The sequence below is a fragment of the Cryptotermes secundus genome, unplaced genomic scaffold (genome assembly GCF_002891405.2).
Source record: "Cryptotermes secundus unplaced genomic scaffold, Csec_1.0 scaffold122, whole genome shotgun sequence".
NCBI lineage: Eukaryota > Metazoa > Arthropoda > Insecta > Blattodea > Kalotermitidae > Cryptotermes > Cryptotermes secundus.
The window spans coordinates 738,035-752,512 of NW_019738954.1; the positions used below are offsets into that span (position 1 = coordinate 738,035).

General features: G+C 35.2%; 1 protein-coding gene across 8 annotated transcripts in view; it reads right to left on the reverse strand.

Moving 5' to 3' along the window:
• The window catches only part of LOC111871362 (PDZ and LIM domain protein Zasp), a 162,408-nt gene that overhangs the window by 42,539 nt on the left and 105,391 nt on the right, over positions 1–14,478 (reverse strand). For 7 of the 8 annotated variants that reach the window (XM_023864429.1, XM_023864425.1, XM_023864426.1 and 4 more), the window contains exons 3-6: positions 13,776–13,950; positions 7,888–8,024; positions 7,214–7,314; positions 1,506–1,689 (exon numbers count right to left, since the gene is read on the reverse strand). In XM_023864429.1, coding sequence (XP_023720197.1) covers positions 1,506–1,689; positions 7,214–7,314; positions 7,888–8,024; positions 13,776–13,950 — 597 coding nt within the window. Of the gene's footprint in view, positions 1–1,505; positions 1,690–2,385; positions 2,546–7,213; positions 7,315–7,887; positions 8,025–13,775; positions 13,951–14,478 lie in introns of all 8 variants that reach the window. The other variant, XM_023864424.2, reaches the window with a different exon arrangement.

Here is a 14,478-nt window from a genome sequence, read left to right on the forward strand (position 1 = left end):
AGTTTTGAAGTAATAAGGAATACAAACTTCTCAACTGTAAGTTTCAGAACAGAAAAATGGTAATGCGGAAATTTTAATTCATTGTTCAGAGCTATATCAGTGAACCAGAAAGAGTAATGTAACTTATCAGTAACACATTTTTATTATAATTATAGTTCTTAAATATAATTTTACTTTTTGGAAATAAGATTCTATGTCTTGTAATTATAACAGATATTTTTTCAAATACGAGTAGTAATGAAATCTCTGCAATATTCTAAATAATATGAAAACTGAACAAAAAAATAAAATGAACAATCAACGGGTTTCTAATTTTACAAACAACACTAAAAAATCGCATTCAAATCGCATTCAAATGTGACAATATAAAAACACGTTTTGAGGGTTAAAATACCCAAAAAAATTATGTAATAAACACATGCAAAAAAACTGCTAATAAAATTAGACAGTATGCAAGACAGAGAACAATAAAATTTTACAAGACTGTTCCAAATTACTGTATTTTGAAATTACTGGAACCATGCCTTGTAAAGAAACTTCTTTGCTACTAACAACTGTAACTGGAAACTGTAAGAAAAGTGACAGCTATGACAAAGGCAAGACGACAGAGCAGTGAAAAGGAATGTGATTACATACTGAAACAAGTCAAGGGCTCTCAAGAGCAGCAACCTGTCCCATACAGAAGTGATTCAAGGATGTAACAAGACATAGGTACTGATGTGAAAAGAAACATAAAATGAGAATGATCATTTTACAGAAGAATTCATGTTGAAAGTACAAAATATGTGATAAAAACACTGCTGTACATAAACAATTCTAACAGATTAACATACATATAGCAAAGTAGATATTTTCAAAACACATCTGGCTCATTCATAGGCTGACAGTAAACAGTAGATCTAGCAAAATAGTTACAGTACACTACTCTAACATATTATAATATAAAGTAAAAAATCAGGTGAACCTGAAACAGCAACAAGTTGTAACAAACCATAGGGTGAGGGCACTCTAAAATCTATGAGAAACAATTACTGATACTCAAATGTTTTTGCCTATAGTTTATGAATTATGAAATAAGATTCAATAATATTTCTATTAAAATACCGTATGTTTAATGGTCCAAATAGTTCACAAGGAGGTTATCAGTACTAGAAAAGACGTGATTTTCACAATTAAAATTGTATCATGCTTGTCAGAAGGAAAGTGGATAAATAATCTGCAGCTGAAAACATAAAATGTGGAAGTAGGACGTCACTTTTCAAAATTCAATCAAATTCTTCATTTGTACTGAATGTATTAATAGAATCATACACTTATTAGCTGTTTCTGTTAAAAATATACAATATCATATATTTATAACAGAATCAACAAAGTAAATGTCATATGCAGTCAGAATTGAGAGAATTTGGAAAATTGACAGATACACTTTCAAACTGCTGAGACATGCTTAGAAGAACAAGATGCACCAATTCTCCACCAGCGAACAAACACATCCAGTTACTTACACAATGCCTCGTTCGCAATCCGAACATTTGGGTGTGTCCAACGGGACATTTGTTGGTAGATAGCTGCTGGGAGCAGACGGTGCTGGCAACTGTTGCGCCAGAGGTGTTAAGGGGCGGGGGGAGGTGGCTCGTCCACCCACAGCATGACTGGAGGTGGCGAAAAATGATGTACTGGATGATAGGGCTGTTTTGTTTTGATTACGAGAAGCCCAGAGAGTTATGAAATTGAAGATTTTGAAAGAAAGAGAAAATCAGAGAACTAAAGATGCAATCAAATCAAATTACAAATTACATGAAAATTAACATAAATGAAAAGACGAAATTAAAGATGAGCATCAGTTAAGCTGGAGCAGCAACTGTCTCAGCATTCTGTTGATATGTGTAATTACTGTCCATTAATTAAAACCTGCTCTAAGCACTAAAAATGTGTGTAAACAACAAGGATGTAAAACTGAGAAGTAAAAAGCAGTAAATATTTAATATATTCTGAAACTTAAATAAATTCCTTTGTTTGAACATCTATATTAATGTTTGAACTCTCTTGTAATAACACAATTTAACTTACTGGTCATAAAGAAATGGAAACGTTAACTGCACAGGCAAATGAGAAAATGGCTCATGATATAAATGAGATTCAAACATGTATGGCCTGGTGATCTAAACTGCCTCACAAATCACATTACTACAATTACTGAAAAAAAGTCTTCTGAGTTTGGGTACCAGAGTATTAGAGTGAAATTTTATTTTGATAATTAAGCAAGTTGGGGGTGCTTCTAATCAGGGCTGAATTAATTAATGGACAGTAGAAGATTTCCTGGAAAGGAAAATACAGGTTAATATTAATTTCTGTGTAGAATGCACAGAAAATCAATCTACTTACACAATCAAACGTTCACAATCAGCACAAATGTTCTGTCCAGGGGGTAGAACCTTCAAGGGGTCTTCATGGGGAGTTGTAGGAGTGGGCTTGGTCTCAGGGGCGGAAACATGTCGCAATCCAGATGCTGAAGGAGTAGTTACTGAGTCCCCTACTGAAGGCTCTAGATGGAGCAATACAGGAAGAGATTAAAACTAATTCATTCATACAACTGATTGAGGTCATCCAAAATTCACACCTCAGACTGCTGGGAATACAATTTCTGCCCAGAAAAAAGAAAAAGATTCAAAGAAATAAATTTAACTAGATATGTAGCAATATGAAGAAGTTGTAAAATGTTTTCAGCTTCAAAGAATTAGTATGACAGTAACAGATTAAATGCAAATAGTGTCAATTAAAACAGATACAAACTTCAACTTCAGTCTCATTTTCTATTATTTCTGTTTTGAGTATAATTCAATATTTTAAGAATCTATAAATGAGAGTCAGATTTAAAATTTAGATCATCTCTGGAGGGCATTATCAGAAACACTTCAAGAAAAGCAGTTTTAATAACATTTCTGACTTTTTCCTGCTACAGCCCTAACCAATATGTCAAATTTTATTTTGTAGTGTGTCTACTCTTTTAAAATTTATGTATAACACAGAGAATGTTACTGTTCTAATTTATATTAAATACGTATGGCTGTGACAAAGATCCTTCCTAGTACTGTATAAATGCACATGTCTTCTAAAGTGTATAAATTTCAGGCATGCTTGTCTTCGTGAGAATGCCATATCTTACCATATCACTTCACAGTGAACATGTAACAGGTGATGGTTAATTAATTTAAAACAAAGTAACATAGTAAACTTATTCCATAACCAACATTAATGTTTGTGTGTACTTTCAGACATTTTAAAATACATTTCTCAAAATGGCAAAATTTGCTATGAAGCTTCAAAGCTACGTCTAAAAACAAAGTTCTTTTAGTCTGTGTTTGTGCATAACCAACACACTTTCTCAGCATTGTGCTGTTATAGTGCTCTAAATATTTCAAAACTGCACAATACTCTTCATGTTAGTGGGAATCACTGGGCTCAAAAGACCAAGCTCAGGAAGCCTCATGTTGACAGTAAAAAAGTGAAGGGATGCTGTCGACAACATTAATTTATGAGGGAATTTCGAAATGATGGGTTTTAAAATGTAAGTGGAAATATCTTCTTAGAAAAAAAGTTAAATTATAGTACTTTCTGTGGAAATTTTTGCCTTAAAATATATATATCTTAATTCTTCCAAGATTAAGAACATTAACTTCACCTCTACAAAGTACATAATTATATCACATATTCTGAAATTGTTATATGAACAATGCTTATTTAACAAAAGACATTTATTTATGTAATGAAACAACATGAGACAAAACAACTCTATTATCATTCCATTTATCTTGCTTTACTTGATGTACATTACTCACTTTGATGAACCAAAATGATAATTTTACATTACTGGTAACGTGTATTTTCTATGCTTCTTTAAGCCTCACTGAAATCAAGTGTCTTCCTTGCTAGTTCCTTGTCAAGGAATTAGTCTGTGGATCAATGCTTGCTATACGAGTATATCCCAGATGTACATAATACAGATTCACTTTCTTAGACCCTGCAACTGTCAAACCAGAGAGGAACTTTGTATGAACTATTGTACACAACCAGCAATGCACTGAAATTAATTGTGTGACTGTTTCTGATCCTTCAAGAGGCCGATATAAATATAATGCTACTCCATCTTACATGCAAATTTAAAGAGACATAAAATAGCAGGGATCAAACTGTGTTTTACAGTCCACTTGTGTTGCTTGAGGACAGCTGTAAACGTGAAAAAGTTTGTCAGATATCAAAGTTGGCCCACATGCATTTCTCAATAATGTATTTAAACATCATGTTTTCTTATTTCTTATTCATGATTACACTTAGATATGCTGAGAATTTCCAATTAATTCAGAAATATTTAAAGAAGTTTAAAAATACTTCTCCCAAGTTTCAGTGACTGAATTATTTGAGGAGATAGGAGAATTGGTGTACTACAATTCTTTCAAATAAAAGTGTAGTACAGTAATAGACCAAATGACTAAATATACAATATTAAGTTTCAGCAAATTTTAAAACTCAAAGTTCAAAGAAACCTTGCCAGTTCAGGCCCTGTAAATTTGCATACTTCCTAATCTTTTCAAATAAGGTGTCTGAGCAGACTTTCCATAGAAACTCCTGTATGACAATGATCTTACTTTAGAATGTACGAGTACTGAACCCTAATACTACCAAAATATATTACAGCTAAGTGGGAAAAGTATGCAGTCTAAGACATAGAAGGCTGGTTAGAGGCTCACAGAGAAGATCATTTCTACTAAACTCTAAGGGACCAAGAGACAACCCTCAGCAATTCTGGTTCTTGGAGGCACATTCAGATAAATCAAACAAACTTTCAGAGATCAGGGACAACTTCAAAGTAATAATAAATTTCACTGATCAGACCTCAGACAAGGAAATCAAGTCTGCAGGCTCTACAGGAGATGTTTTTCTCACCAGCTGTGAGGAGCAAGATCACTGAAATTAACAGCATTTTTAAGCTTACCTGTAACATCATCTGTAACACCTTCTGTCTTCCATTTTGAAAGTGTATCATCATACCTGTATGTCAGCAAAATATTTTCTAAACTATCTTGGCAAATATTGGATAGTGACTTGGACTGACTAGTTAGAACTTCACTGCAGTATTTTAATAGCAACCAAAATGTCTCTTTACATCAGTCAGGATTATCATGTGCATTCTGCCATGCTAATCCAGATTACTGCCAGGATAGGCAACACTTCCCTACCATATAAACAGGGCTAGCAACATTTTACAGTTGTACATTTTTTGTTATGACTTAAGGGCGAAAATGCAAAACACCACACCATTTCTATAGTAGTGAGGCTTGACTCTGAATTTTTAAAACATGGCATATGTGGAAGAAAAAAAATAATTAAAAGTCAAAGATAGTATCATGCCATAACAACATGTAAGTTACTTCAAGCTAATTCAAGTGACACTTTTAGAGTAACATGTTTCTTTTCCACAATAATGAAAACAAAAAGCAGAGGGGTGATCTGTATGAATTTCCAGATTAAAAGGATGGGACTAATATAATAGATATATAACTCACATTAAAAGCTTGTAAACATACATTCAACTGTAACATATTGTGACATGTTGCGCTAAGGAGAACCACCCCCCACCAGCAGTGACGCGGCGGGTGAGTCAGCGCTCCCCTCCCCCTCCTCCGCACGGTAACGAANATAAGGCAGTGCCAATAAAATCAGGATCTACAACTACTACAGTCTCTCTTGTGCAGAAATATATATTGTAAATGAAACAATTTTCCATTTCAAGACTTGCCTATCTTTCTATATATAAGTATATGTGACTGTCTCCTCATTAACACGAGCTTTGTAGATAAATTGTCCTTATTTTCTCATGATAAAATGATAAAATTAAACACATGAACCAAAAGAAAAAAGAAAAAAAAAAGTGTTGATTTTGCAGGGCACTGACACACAAGTGACATAGGGACTGACATCCAGCGCTCATGTAATATTTATGTTCTGTGCCCGTAAGTCTTCCACTCAGGACTTAAATTATGAAACAACTGCATTTCAACCAAAACAGGAAAAGGGTAAATAAGATCTTAAAGTCTGAGATGATGGTATAATAATACAATTATTGTGTTTCTGGACACTATCCATGTTCTGCTTTTATTTAAAACATACAGCATCTTGGAGACTGAATTCTGTCTCCATCATCAGGTGAAACCTACTCAGTTGGGCCCAAATGGTGCATTTTAAATAAAAACAGAGTGATGGTAAATGTCCAGAAACACAATATCTGTAGGGAAAAGTGTTCATTGGTGTAGTCCAGCATGCTCAGCTCATCAAACTAAGAGTAAGGTTAAAGAAAATTCAGTTCTAACATTATAAAACTAGTTATGACAGTTTCTTTAATATCAAGAGTATGTTACATATAAAATTAATTTTACTCTTAGTCAAAAATTGAAATCTAACTCTGCTATACAGAAATCACGATGAAGCAATTCAATTTTGACTCCTTGAAGTTTCTATACATCACTTTCCTTACTGCTCAGCTGTATATCATCATCACATTGCCACTTAGAAGACAGTATCATAATAATAAAATTATTTTAATATGAATTTTTTTCTTTCCACCATACTGAAGTAGAATATGTACAACTAATAAGTAGTCATGTAAATTTATAGCTACTCAATATAGTACAAATGCATAACCTATACCATCTGGTACAAACCAGTACAGACAGGAAAATATTGGGAAAAAGTCAAAAGTTGCGCATTGTGTAGTACATTGTTTGTTTCAATTTTAATATGAATTTTTTTCTTTCCACCATACTGAAGTAGAATATGTACAACTAATAAGTAGTCATGTAAATTTATAGCTACTCAATATAGTACAAATGCATAACCTATACCATCTGGTACAAACCAGTACAGACAGGAAAATATTGGGAAAAAGTCAAAAGTTGCGCATTGTGTAGTACATTGTTTGTTTCAATCTTGAAGCTAAAACTAAGCCTGAGAATACCACAAAATAATATCTCAGAAAAAATTAGAGGGCAAGGAATAACAAGGCTTGATGTGACCTAACTTAATAAGACACTGCTTTCTCAAGGTGGCAATAAAGGAGTTTAAAAATTAACAACCTCAAACCCGTAATGACTTATGTTATTAATAGTTCTGAAAGTTATGTAAGATATACTTCATAAGAAAATCTACTCATTCTTACCTGGTTCTGGTTCTTTAGGTTCACTGTCAATCTCCTGCACCATTTTGAGGACCTCACTATTGGCAGCATTGTAGATTTTTTCATTTTTCTTGAAGTTCACCCTATAAATACATAAGGCTAGAAATCAATTCCTTAACATAAAATAATTCTATGGTTGAAACTGAAACAGAAATGATCTTAATTATTCTATTCATGAAATAACGAAATGAATGAATGAAAAACTTCCCAGTACCACTTGTTGGAACTATTACTACTATGCCTGCACAAATGTACTAACACATTCAAGAAACAACACAAACAGTCTACTGTATCTCAACTATAGCAAAGAAGCAAGGCACTGTGTGGACTGCACAAACTTTTCTTCCCTGACTTGTAAGACAGTAAGAAGATGAAACAATATTACCTGTCAGCAATGTTTACATGTATTCCACAGACATTCTGAATGAAGTACAGATAAATCATAACCTATACTTCTGTGACATCAGGTGGTAAAGAAAGCATTTTTCAGCTCAGAAAAGTATGTATAAAAATTATTATCATACGGCTGCACATATAAGATACATACAAATAGACAAATTTCAGAAATGTTGTTATCTGTTCAACTTTTAAGCAGAAGGAACTATTCTAAATACTTGAGTAGAGGAGTATTTTGAACACATGGCAATATCACTTACCCTAACACTCCTCCAGCAAGAACTTCAGCTTGAGCTGACAAAGTTTCTGCTATAGTTTCTTCACTGTAGATACCCACTGGTGTATTGTACTGTTTATTGACTATCGACTTGACTGTTGGATCACCTATTCCATTTACCTGGAACAAGACACAGTGATTCATTACAACGAGTAGACAACATTCAAGAGATTCCAAAACACAAATATATAAATGAATTAATTATACAAAACTTCATAAACCCTCTATTAATTATATGAGACTTGAGGATTTCACTGTGGTGGAAATTTAGATCGTGGTGTTTTGGGTTTTGACATCTAACAGTCTAATAAGAAGAATCTTCTGCTTCCATTTCCTGTTCTAATGAAGGAGACAAACATGAGGCTACATTCGGCCAGCACTAATCTAAACTCAATCTAAGCCGATCTTATCAATTACACATAACGAAAAAAAGAAAAGCTTCTGGTTGTAATTAGGTCTAGTAAAGTTCTTGGAAGATGAGGTTTTGGAAAAAAAAAGACAAAACGAAACGATGTGTTAAGAAGAACAGGATTTTAGAGAAAATATTACAGAAGTTACTATTAGTATGTCCTGCCTATGACTGGCAGATGGAAAATTACAGAACACCAAGGTTATTTGAAATTACGAAATAAAGGCAATTCTCAATACGAGACAAAGAATAAGGGAAACAAGAAACATGTTAGAAACAAAATATGAGAGAAAGATTGGTGGATGATAGGCAGTAACAAAAAAATGGCTTTGCAAAGTGAAGATCTGTTAAAGAGAGAATATTTTTTGTTGACTAATGATAATAATGACTACTACAAATGTGGAGTTGCAGCTTAAGCTGGTATGAGGCTCTTGTAGATGAGAGAAAAATAATAACCAGTGTTAGTACTGGTTTATAAAGAGCTGTCATTATGTTATACTTACTTACATCAAGAAAAAGTTCTTTATTACATTTTTAAACTATGAAATTCATATTCTGAGGTAACCTGTAGAATGGAAACATGGTTATCAATTAGGAACACAATCTGCAGAACTATTTATTTAAATAAAATTACAATGGCAAGAGAGAGACAAAGATCAATCACTTTCTCATGACTGCATGACCTTCCCGATATTACAGACATACAATAAAACTACAACCTATTTGGGGACTGGATTTATAAATTTACAGTCACATGTGTGTAGCATGTTCTAGAACCCTAATAGCATATTTGCTACCATCTCCCAGAGTTTGAAGAAGTACATGGATTTAAAAATACATAAAAATCATACAAAGACAGTGCCACATATAAAACATTCTTCACGCTACTAACATTAATATTTTATTAATTTTAGTAATATTCATTTCCATATTGTTTGATACAGTGTATGCCACCATAATAACATCCAGAGTGATGGTGTCACAGTAATATCCATTTAAACTAATCAGTGTTACTGTAATAAGTGTAGATGGATGCTACTGTGATAACATATATTACACTTCCTAAAATAAAAGAAAGTCAAACTGAATGAGATTTAAGATATGAAGTCAGGGAGTATAATAACGTACCAAGTTTTTTTAAAGAAAATTTTCTGTTTTTGAAATATCCCCTGAACTTCGACAAACTCCAAAGGACGATTTACAGTAAATTTTTATTATAACATGTCTTTATTAAGATTTCAAACTTAATTTAAATTATTTTATATTTAACCTTTTCCATGTTGGTTTCTGCATCAAGAAATGTCGTTCTGTTAGTATATTTCCATAACTTATAATTACTGTAGTTTAAACAACAACAACTGTTGAGATATAATAGTACACACGTCTTTCACTAATATGTTTGAACATCAACAAATTCCAGACAAGAAGGGCAGTGCTTCAAAGCAAGGCATTCTGAATGGGTTGATGGGACAAAAAGGTAGAAAATGAAGACAACTTGAANTGACGCCCCTCCCTCCCTCCCTGCCAGCCGTGACGTGCCGTGCCAAGCGGAGCCGAAGTGAGCCGAGTCCCAGCACGCTGGTTGCTATGCAAAGCAAGTAAACACCGGTTGCTAAGCAAAGCAAGTAAACACCGGTTGCTAAGCAAAGCTGGTAAACAGTGGTTGCTGGAGACGACGGTAATAACAGCGGTACCCATTACGTAAGAGGCAAACATGGCGTCGGACAGCAGTGGTGCCTGTTACGTGACTGTTTTCCCGTTGTCCGGCTGAGGGTTTATAAGGGAACTACACAGCCGCCGAAGATAGTTCTCAAGGCAGTTAGTTAGGAGTTGGTCACGAGTTGGCCAGGAAGTCAACCAGTCAGTTGGAATCTAGCCAGCGGAGAGTTACGAGTTGGCCAGGGAAGAGCATGCAGTCTAGTATTTGTGATACTGCCGATGGCAGTAATGTTGAGCTTGTAAATGGTGTGAGTGCAGGAGCGAGTGTGAAATAAAATTCGCTATATCCAAAAAGGCGTGAAGTTATTCATCGCATTATACAGCCAACATGTGACAATATATATACTGTCACGTGTTGGGTGTATAACGCGACAAATATATATAGTGTTTACAATTAAATACTAAGAATTGTCAATGGAACTCCAATATATCATACACCAGACATATGGCCTGCACTACTCAGATGTTTTCAAATGAAGTTATCATGTCAGACTAGTATACATTAACATGAATTGCTTAAAATCTTACTCTTTGAATTATTTGACTTTCCTGAACTGTTGAAATCCTAGGTTCTCTTTTAAATGTTCTCAGTATCTGTCAGACTTGAATCTTTGAAGTGAAGGTATTATATAACACAAGACTAAAATATTACTGAATAGCACATTAAAGAAAGTACAGATAATTAGTTGTGCTCAGTGGCAGAAAATGGAGGTTCTTGAAACTGGAAGTGTCATCAATACTGGATGAGAGACATATTATAAAGAAAAATACTACTATCAAGTGAAGTAAATCAGTATACTGCACAGTGCCAAAACTCACATAATAAAATTATACGACAGTCATACTGCCAGTAATAACCGCTTAATATGTCACAGAACTTACTGTCTCCATAATTAGGATATGTCTGAAGAGAGCCAAACTGTACAAGAAAAGGAAGCAGATGAAGGAATGGATGAGTTGTGACTCGTGAGACTATTTGTATCATAAAGAAGTTCACTTTTGGACTGGAAAAAATGGAAGCAGCTATGCTTTTGCAGCAGGATGATGCAAAGTAATATAACTGATATCTGTTGTACAATGTTTAAACATATCAAAGTGTGACTAAGAGATTCAACAGCAGACGCCTGACAGTAGACAGTGATGCAGGATTGCATCACAACATTGGCACTGGACCTGTGCCTTGTACTTAACAGATGATTGCTTTGGGAAGCAAGACTGTAATGACAAAGTGCCAAATGATCATGCAGACCAACTTGGCTACACTAGACCCAGTGGTTCAGCACCATCACTAATTGAACTAACCCTGAGCCAGTCCAGTGCAAAATTTTAGCCCTAAGATTTTACTATTATCCTCTCATGCACAATATGACTATTTATGACATGGATTCAAAATTTTGCAACCACAACATGAGATATTTTATGAGAATAGAATGAACAAATAACTCCATGAAGCAGAGTCCTCACTGAGAAGCTAAGAGTGATTCAGCTCATCAAAAATTCTACATACATAGGTCATACCAAACGTCATGACCAACATTTTTTTGCATGCAACCTGGGAACAGCAGAAGAAAGAGAGTTCAGTGGTAGGTGGAACCAGCTGTTGTGTTAACCTTGAGTGTTTTGTGACATCAATAGCTTGCATCACGTGACCAGTATCACTCCTAAAAAATGGCTGACAACAATATGTTGTTTCGCCAGCGTGCTGTCATCGAATTTCTTGTGAAAGAGGAAATCTCTGCTGCAGAAATTCACCAGAGACTTCAGCGTGCTTATGGAAGTGTATGCATGGGTGTTAGCAGTGTTCGAAGATGGGTGAAACATTTTAAAGATGGAAACACCAGCATCGAAGATGAGCCTCAGAGCGGTCGTCCTCGAACAGCCTCAACTGAACGCAACAAGGAAAGAGTGGATGAGATCATTCAAGGTGACAGGAGTGTGACTGTGGGCACAATAGCCCGAAAACTTGGATTAGGGCACAGTGCTGTAAAGGAGATGACTGAAAGCTTGGGCTCTAGGAAAGTTTGTGCTCGTTGGGTCCTGTGGTTATTGACCGAAGACCACAAAGGTCAGCAAAAAGTGATCACCTCAGAACTGCTGCAGAGATATCGACATGAAGGCGATGATATTTTGCTCTGTATTGTCTCAGGTGACAAAAGCTGGTTTCACCATTTCAAGCCTGAAACAAAACAGCAGAGAATGGGATGGCACCATTTGCACTCTCCATCAAAAAAGAAGGCAAAGACAGTGCCATCAGCTGCGAAGGTGGTGGGCACAGTCTTCTGGGATGCGGAGGTGTTTCTTCTGCCCGATTTCCTAGAACCTGGACAAACCATCAATGATCCTCGTTGTGTCCAGACGCTGCACAAGCTCCGTCATGCATTGTGCAATAAACGTCCAGGATGAAACATCATCATCCTCACATTGTAAGCAATTGCAAAGATGAGGTGGGAAGTTCTTTCACACCCCTCATATAGCCCTGATCCGGCACCCTCTGACTACCATCTTTTCGGATTTGTGAATGATCAGCTGCGTGAACAGCATTTTGAGACAATGGAGGCAATTCAGAACGCAGTGTGTCAGTGTCTTCGGATGGCTGGAATGGAATTTTACAGAAGGGGAATTTTCAAACTCCCAGAACACTGGGAGAAATGTGTACAAAGAAGTGGCGATTATGTGGAAAAATAAAGAAAGGTCTGTAGATTGAGATGGTGTATTTGGTTTGTCAATAATAAAGCATGTTACTTTACAAAAATTTTTTTTTTGAACTGTTTCATTTTTGGTCCGTTACACTATCAATCACAAAGTCAATAANTATGCAAGAGATGGTTCATTACCATGTTATAAAAGACCGACAGAAATCCATATCCTGATCCATATGAATGAAGAGCACATCCTAAAGTCCTATCCTGTAAAATCTCCAAGTCATATCTTCCTTTTCGGTTTCTTGCAAAAAATGTTCTGTGCATTCATGTTTCCCATGCTTGCAGTATGACTCATACATCTCGCCTCCCTTTATTTAATCTCTTTCATAACCATCATTATTACATTTTATTTTTTCGTGATTAGAGAGGAAACTAGTATACAGGAGACTGTGAAGTGAATGGTAGCAAGCAGCACTCCCTGAATCTGTTATTCAGTTCTTCATGAATATTTGCTACTGTTGCTCTTTGTCCATTCCTTCTACATATGGACAATGTTCATATTTCCTGCCTTTACCCACTCAGACAAGGATGCTGCATCATTACTGAGGTGGGGATACTCAAAGTGCAGATTTTATCATCCTAGCGGGAGGATCATGGGAACGATGACTATAACGTAGATCCAGCAGCAAACCGGGGGGGGGGGTCTTTAATATTCCCAAACTTTATGAATGTTCTGATTTGTTACAATCATTCCCAAATAATTTAACTTTGCCACAGTTTGGTGCTAGAGGTCCAAGTAGCACAAATATCAAAGGGAGAAATTTAGTGAATGTTTTATATTACTTATATAAAAATAATCAAAATTCATCTACCAGTCACTACAGAGAACATAACAATTCTTTAGTGTCACAGGCTAAGTTTTAATTTACTGTGCTGCACAGAGTCTTAAGACTTTGAGCTCTTGAGTTCCTTCCTATTTACATGATTCAGTTATCGCCAATTGGCAAATATATTATACACATATTGTGAAAGTATTTCTTTGAACTTTTGGGATTTGTTTTACTTCAGTAGGTTCATACCAACTCCAGCTACAGAACTCACCTGTGGTCCACTGTATGGTTTTGGTGCAAAGTTATGTCCAGCTCCAATATGTGGTACATCCTGCTTCTTGGCACTTAGTGAGGTTTTGGTAACGGGTTGGACATTTGAAGTAGGGGTGAAATTAACTGGAGCTGGACCTACAGGTGTGACCTGTGGCTTCCATGTGCTACCACCCCTGAAAACATGACAGTTACCTAAGTCAGTACTCTGTGTTCTGTTACAGCTAATTTAACTACTTTGTTTATGCTATGATGAATCCCTATTTAATAAACCATACTAAGCACGGGCAGTACAGTTATTAAGATATAATAGCTAATGTAGTTATTGTACACAAATTCTGCAGATAATGAATATTTCATATATTTCATATTTATTCTTTAAATTCACTAAATCCTTTTTGGCCAAGCCTAGGATGTAGAACAAGTCACCATTAAATCAAAACATACACAAGAACAGTTCATAAAATAGAACCCAGTCACATACAGAANTTATTTTGTTTATGCTATGATGAATCCCTATTTAATAAACCATACTAAGCACGGGCAGTACAGTTATTAAGATATAATAGCTAATGTAGTTATTGTACACAAATTCTGCAGATAATGAATATTTCATATATTTCATATTTATTCTTTAAATTCACTAAATCCTTTTTGGCCAAGCCTAGGATGTAGAACAAGTCACCATTAAATCAAAACATACA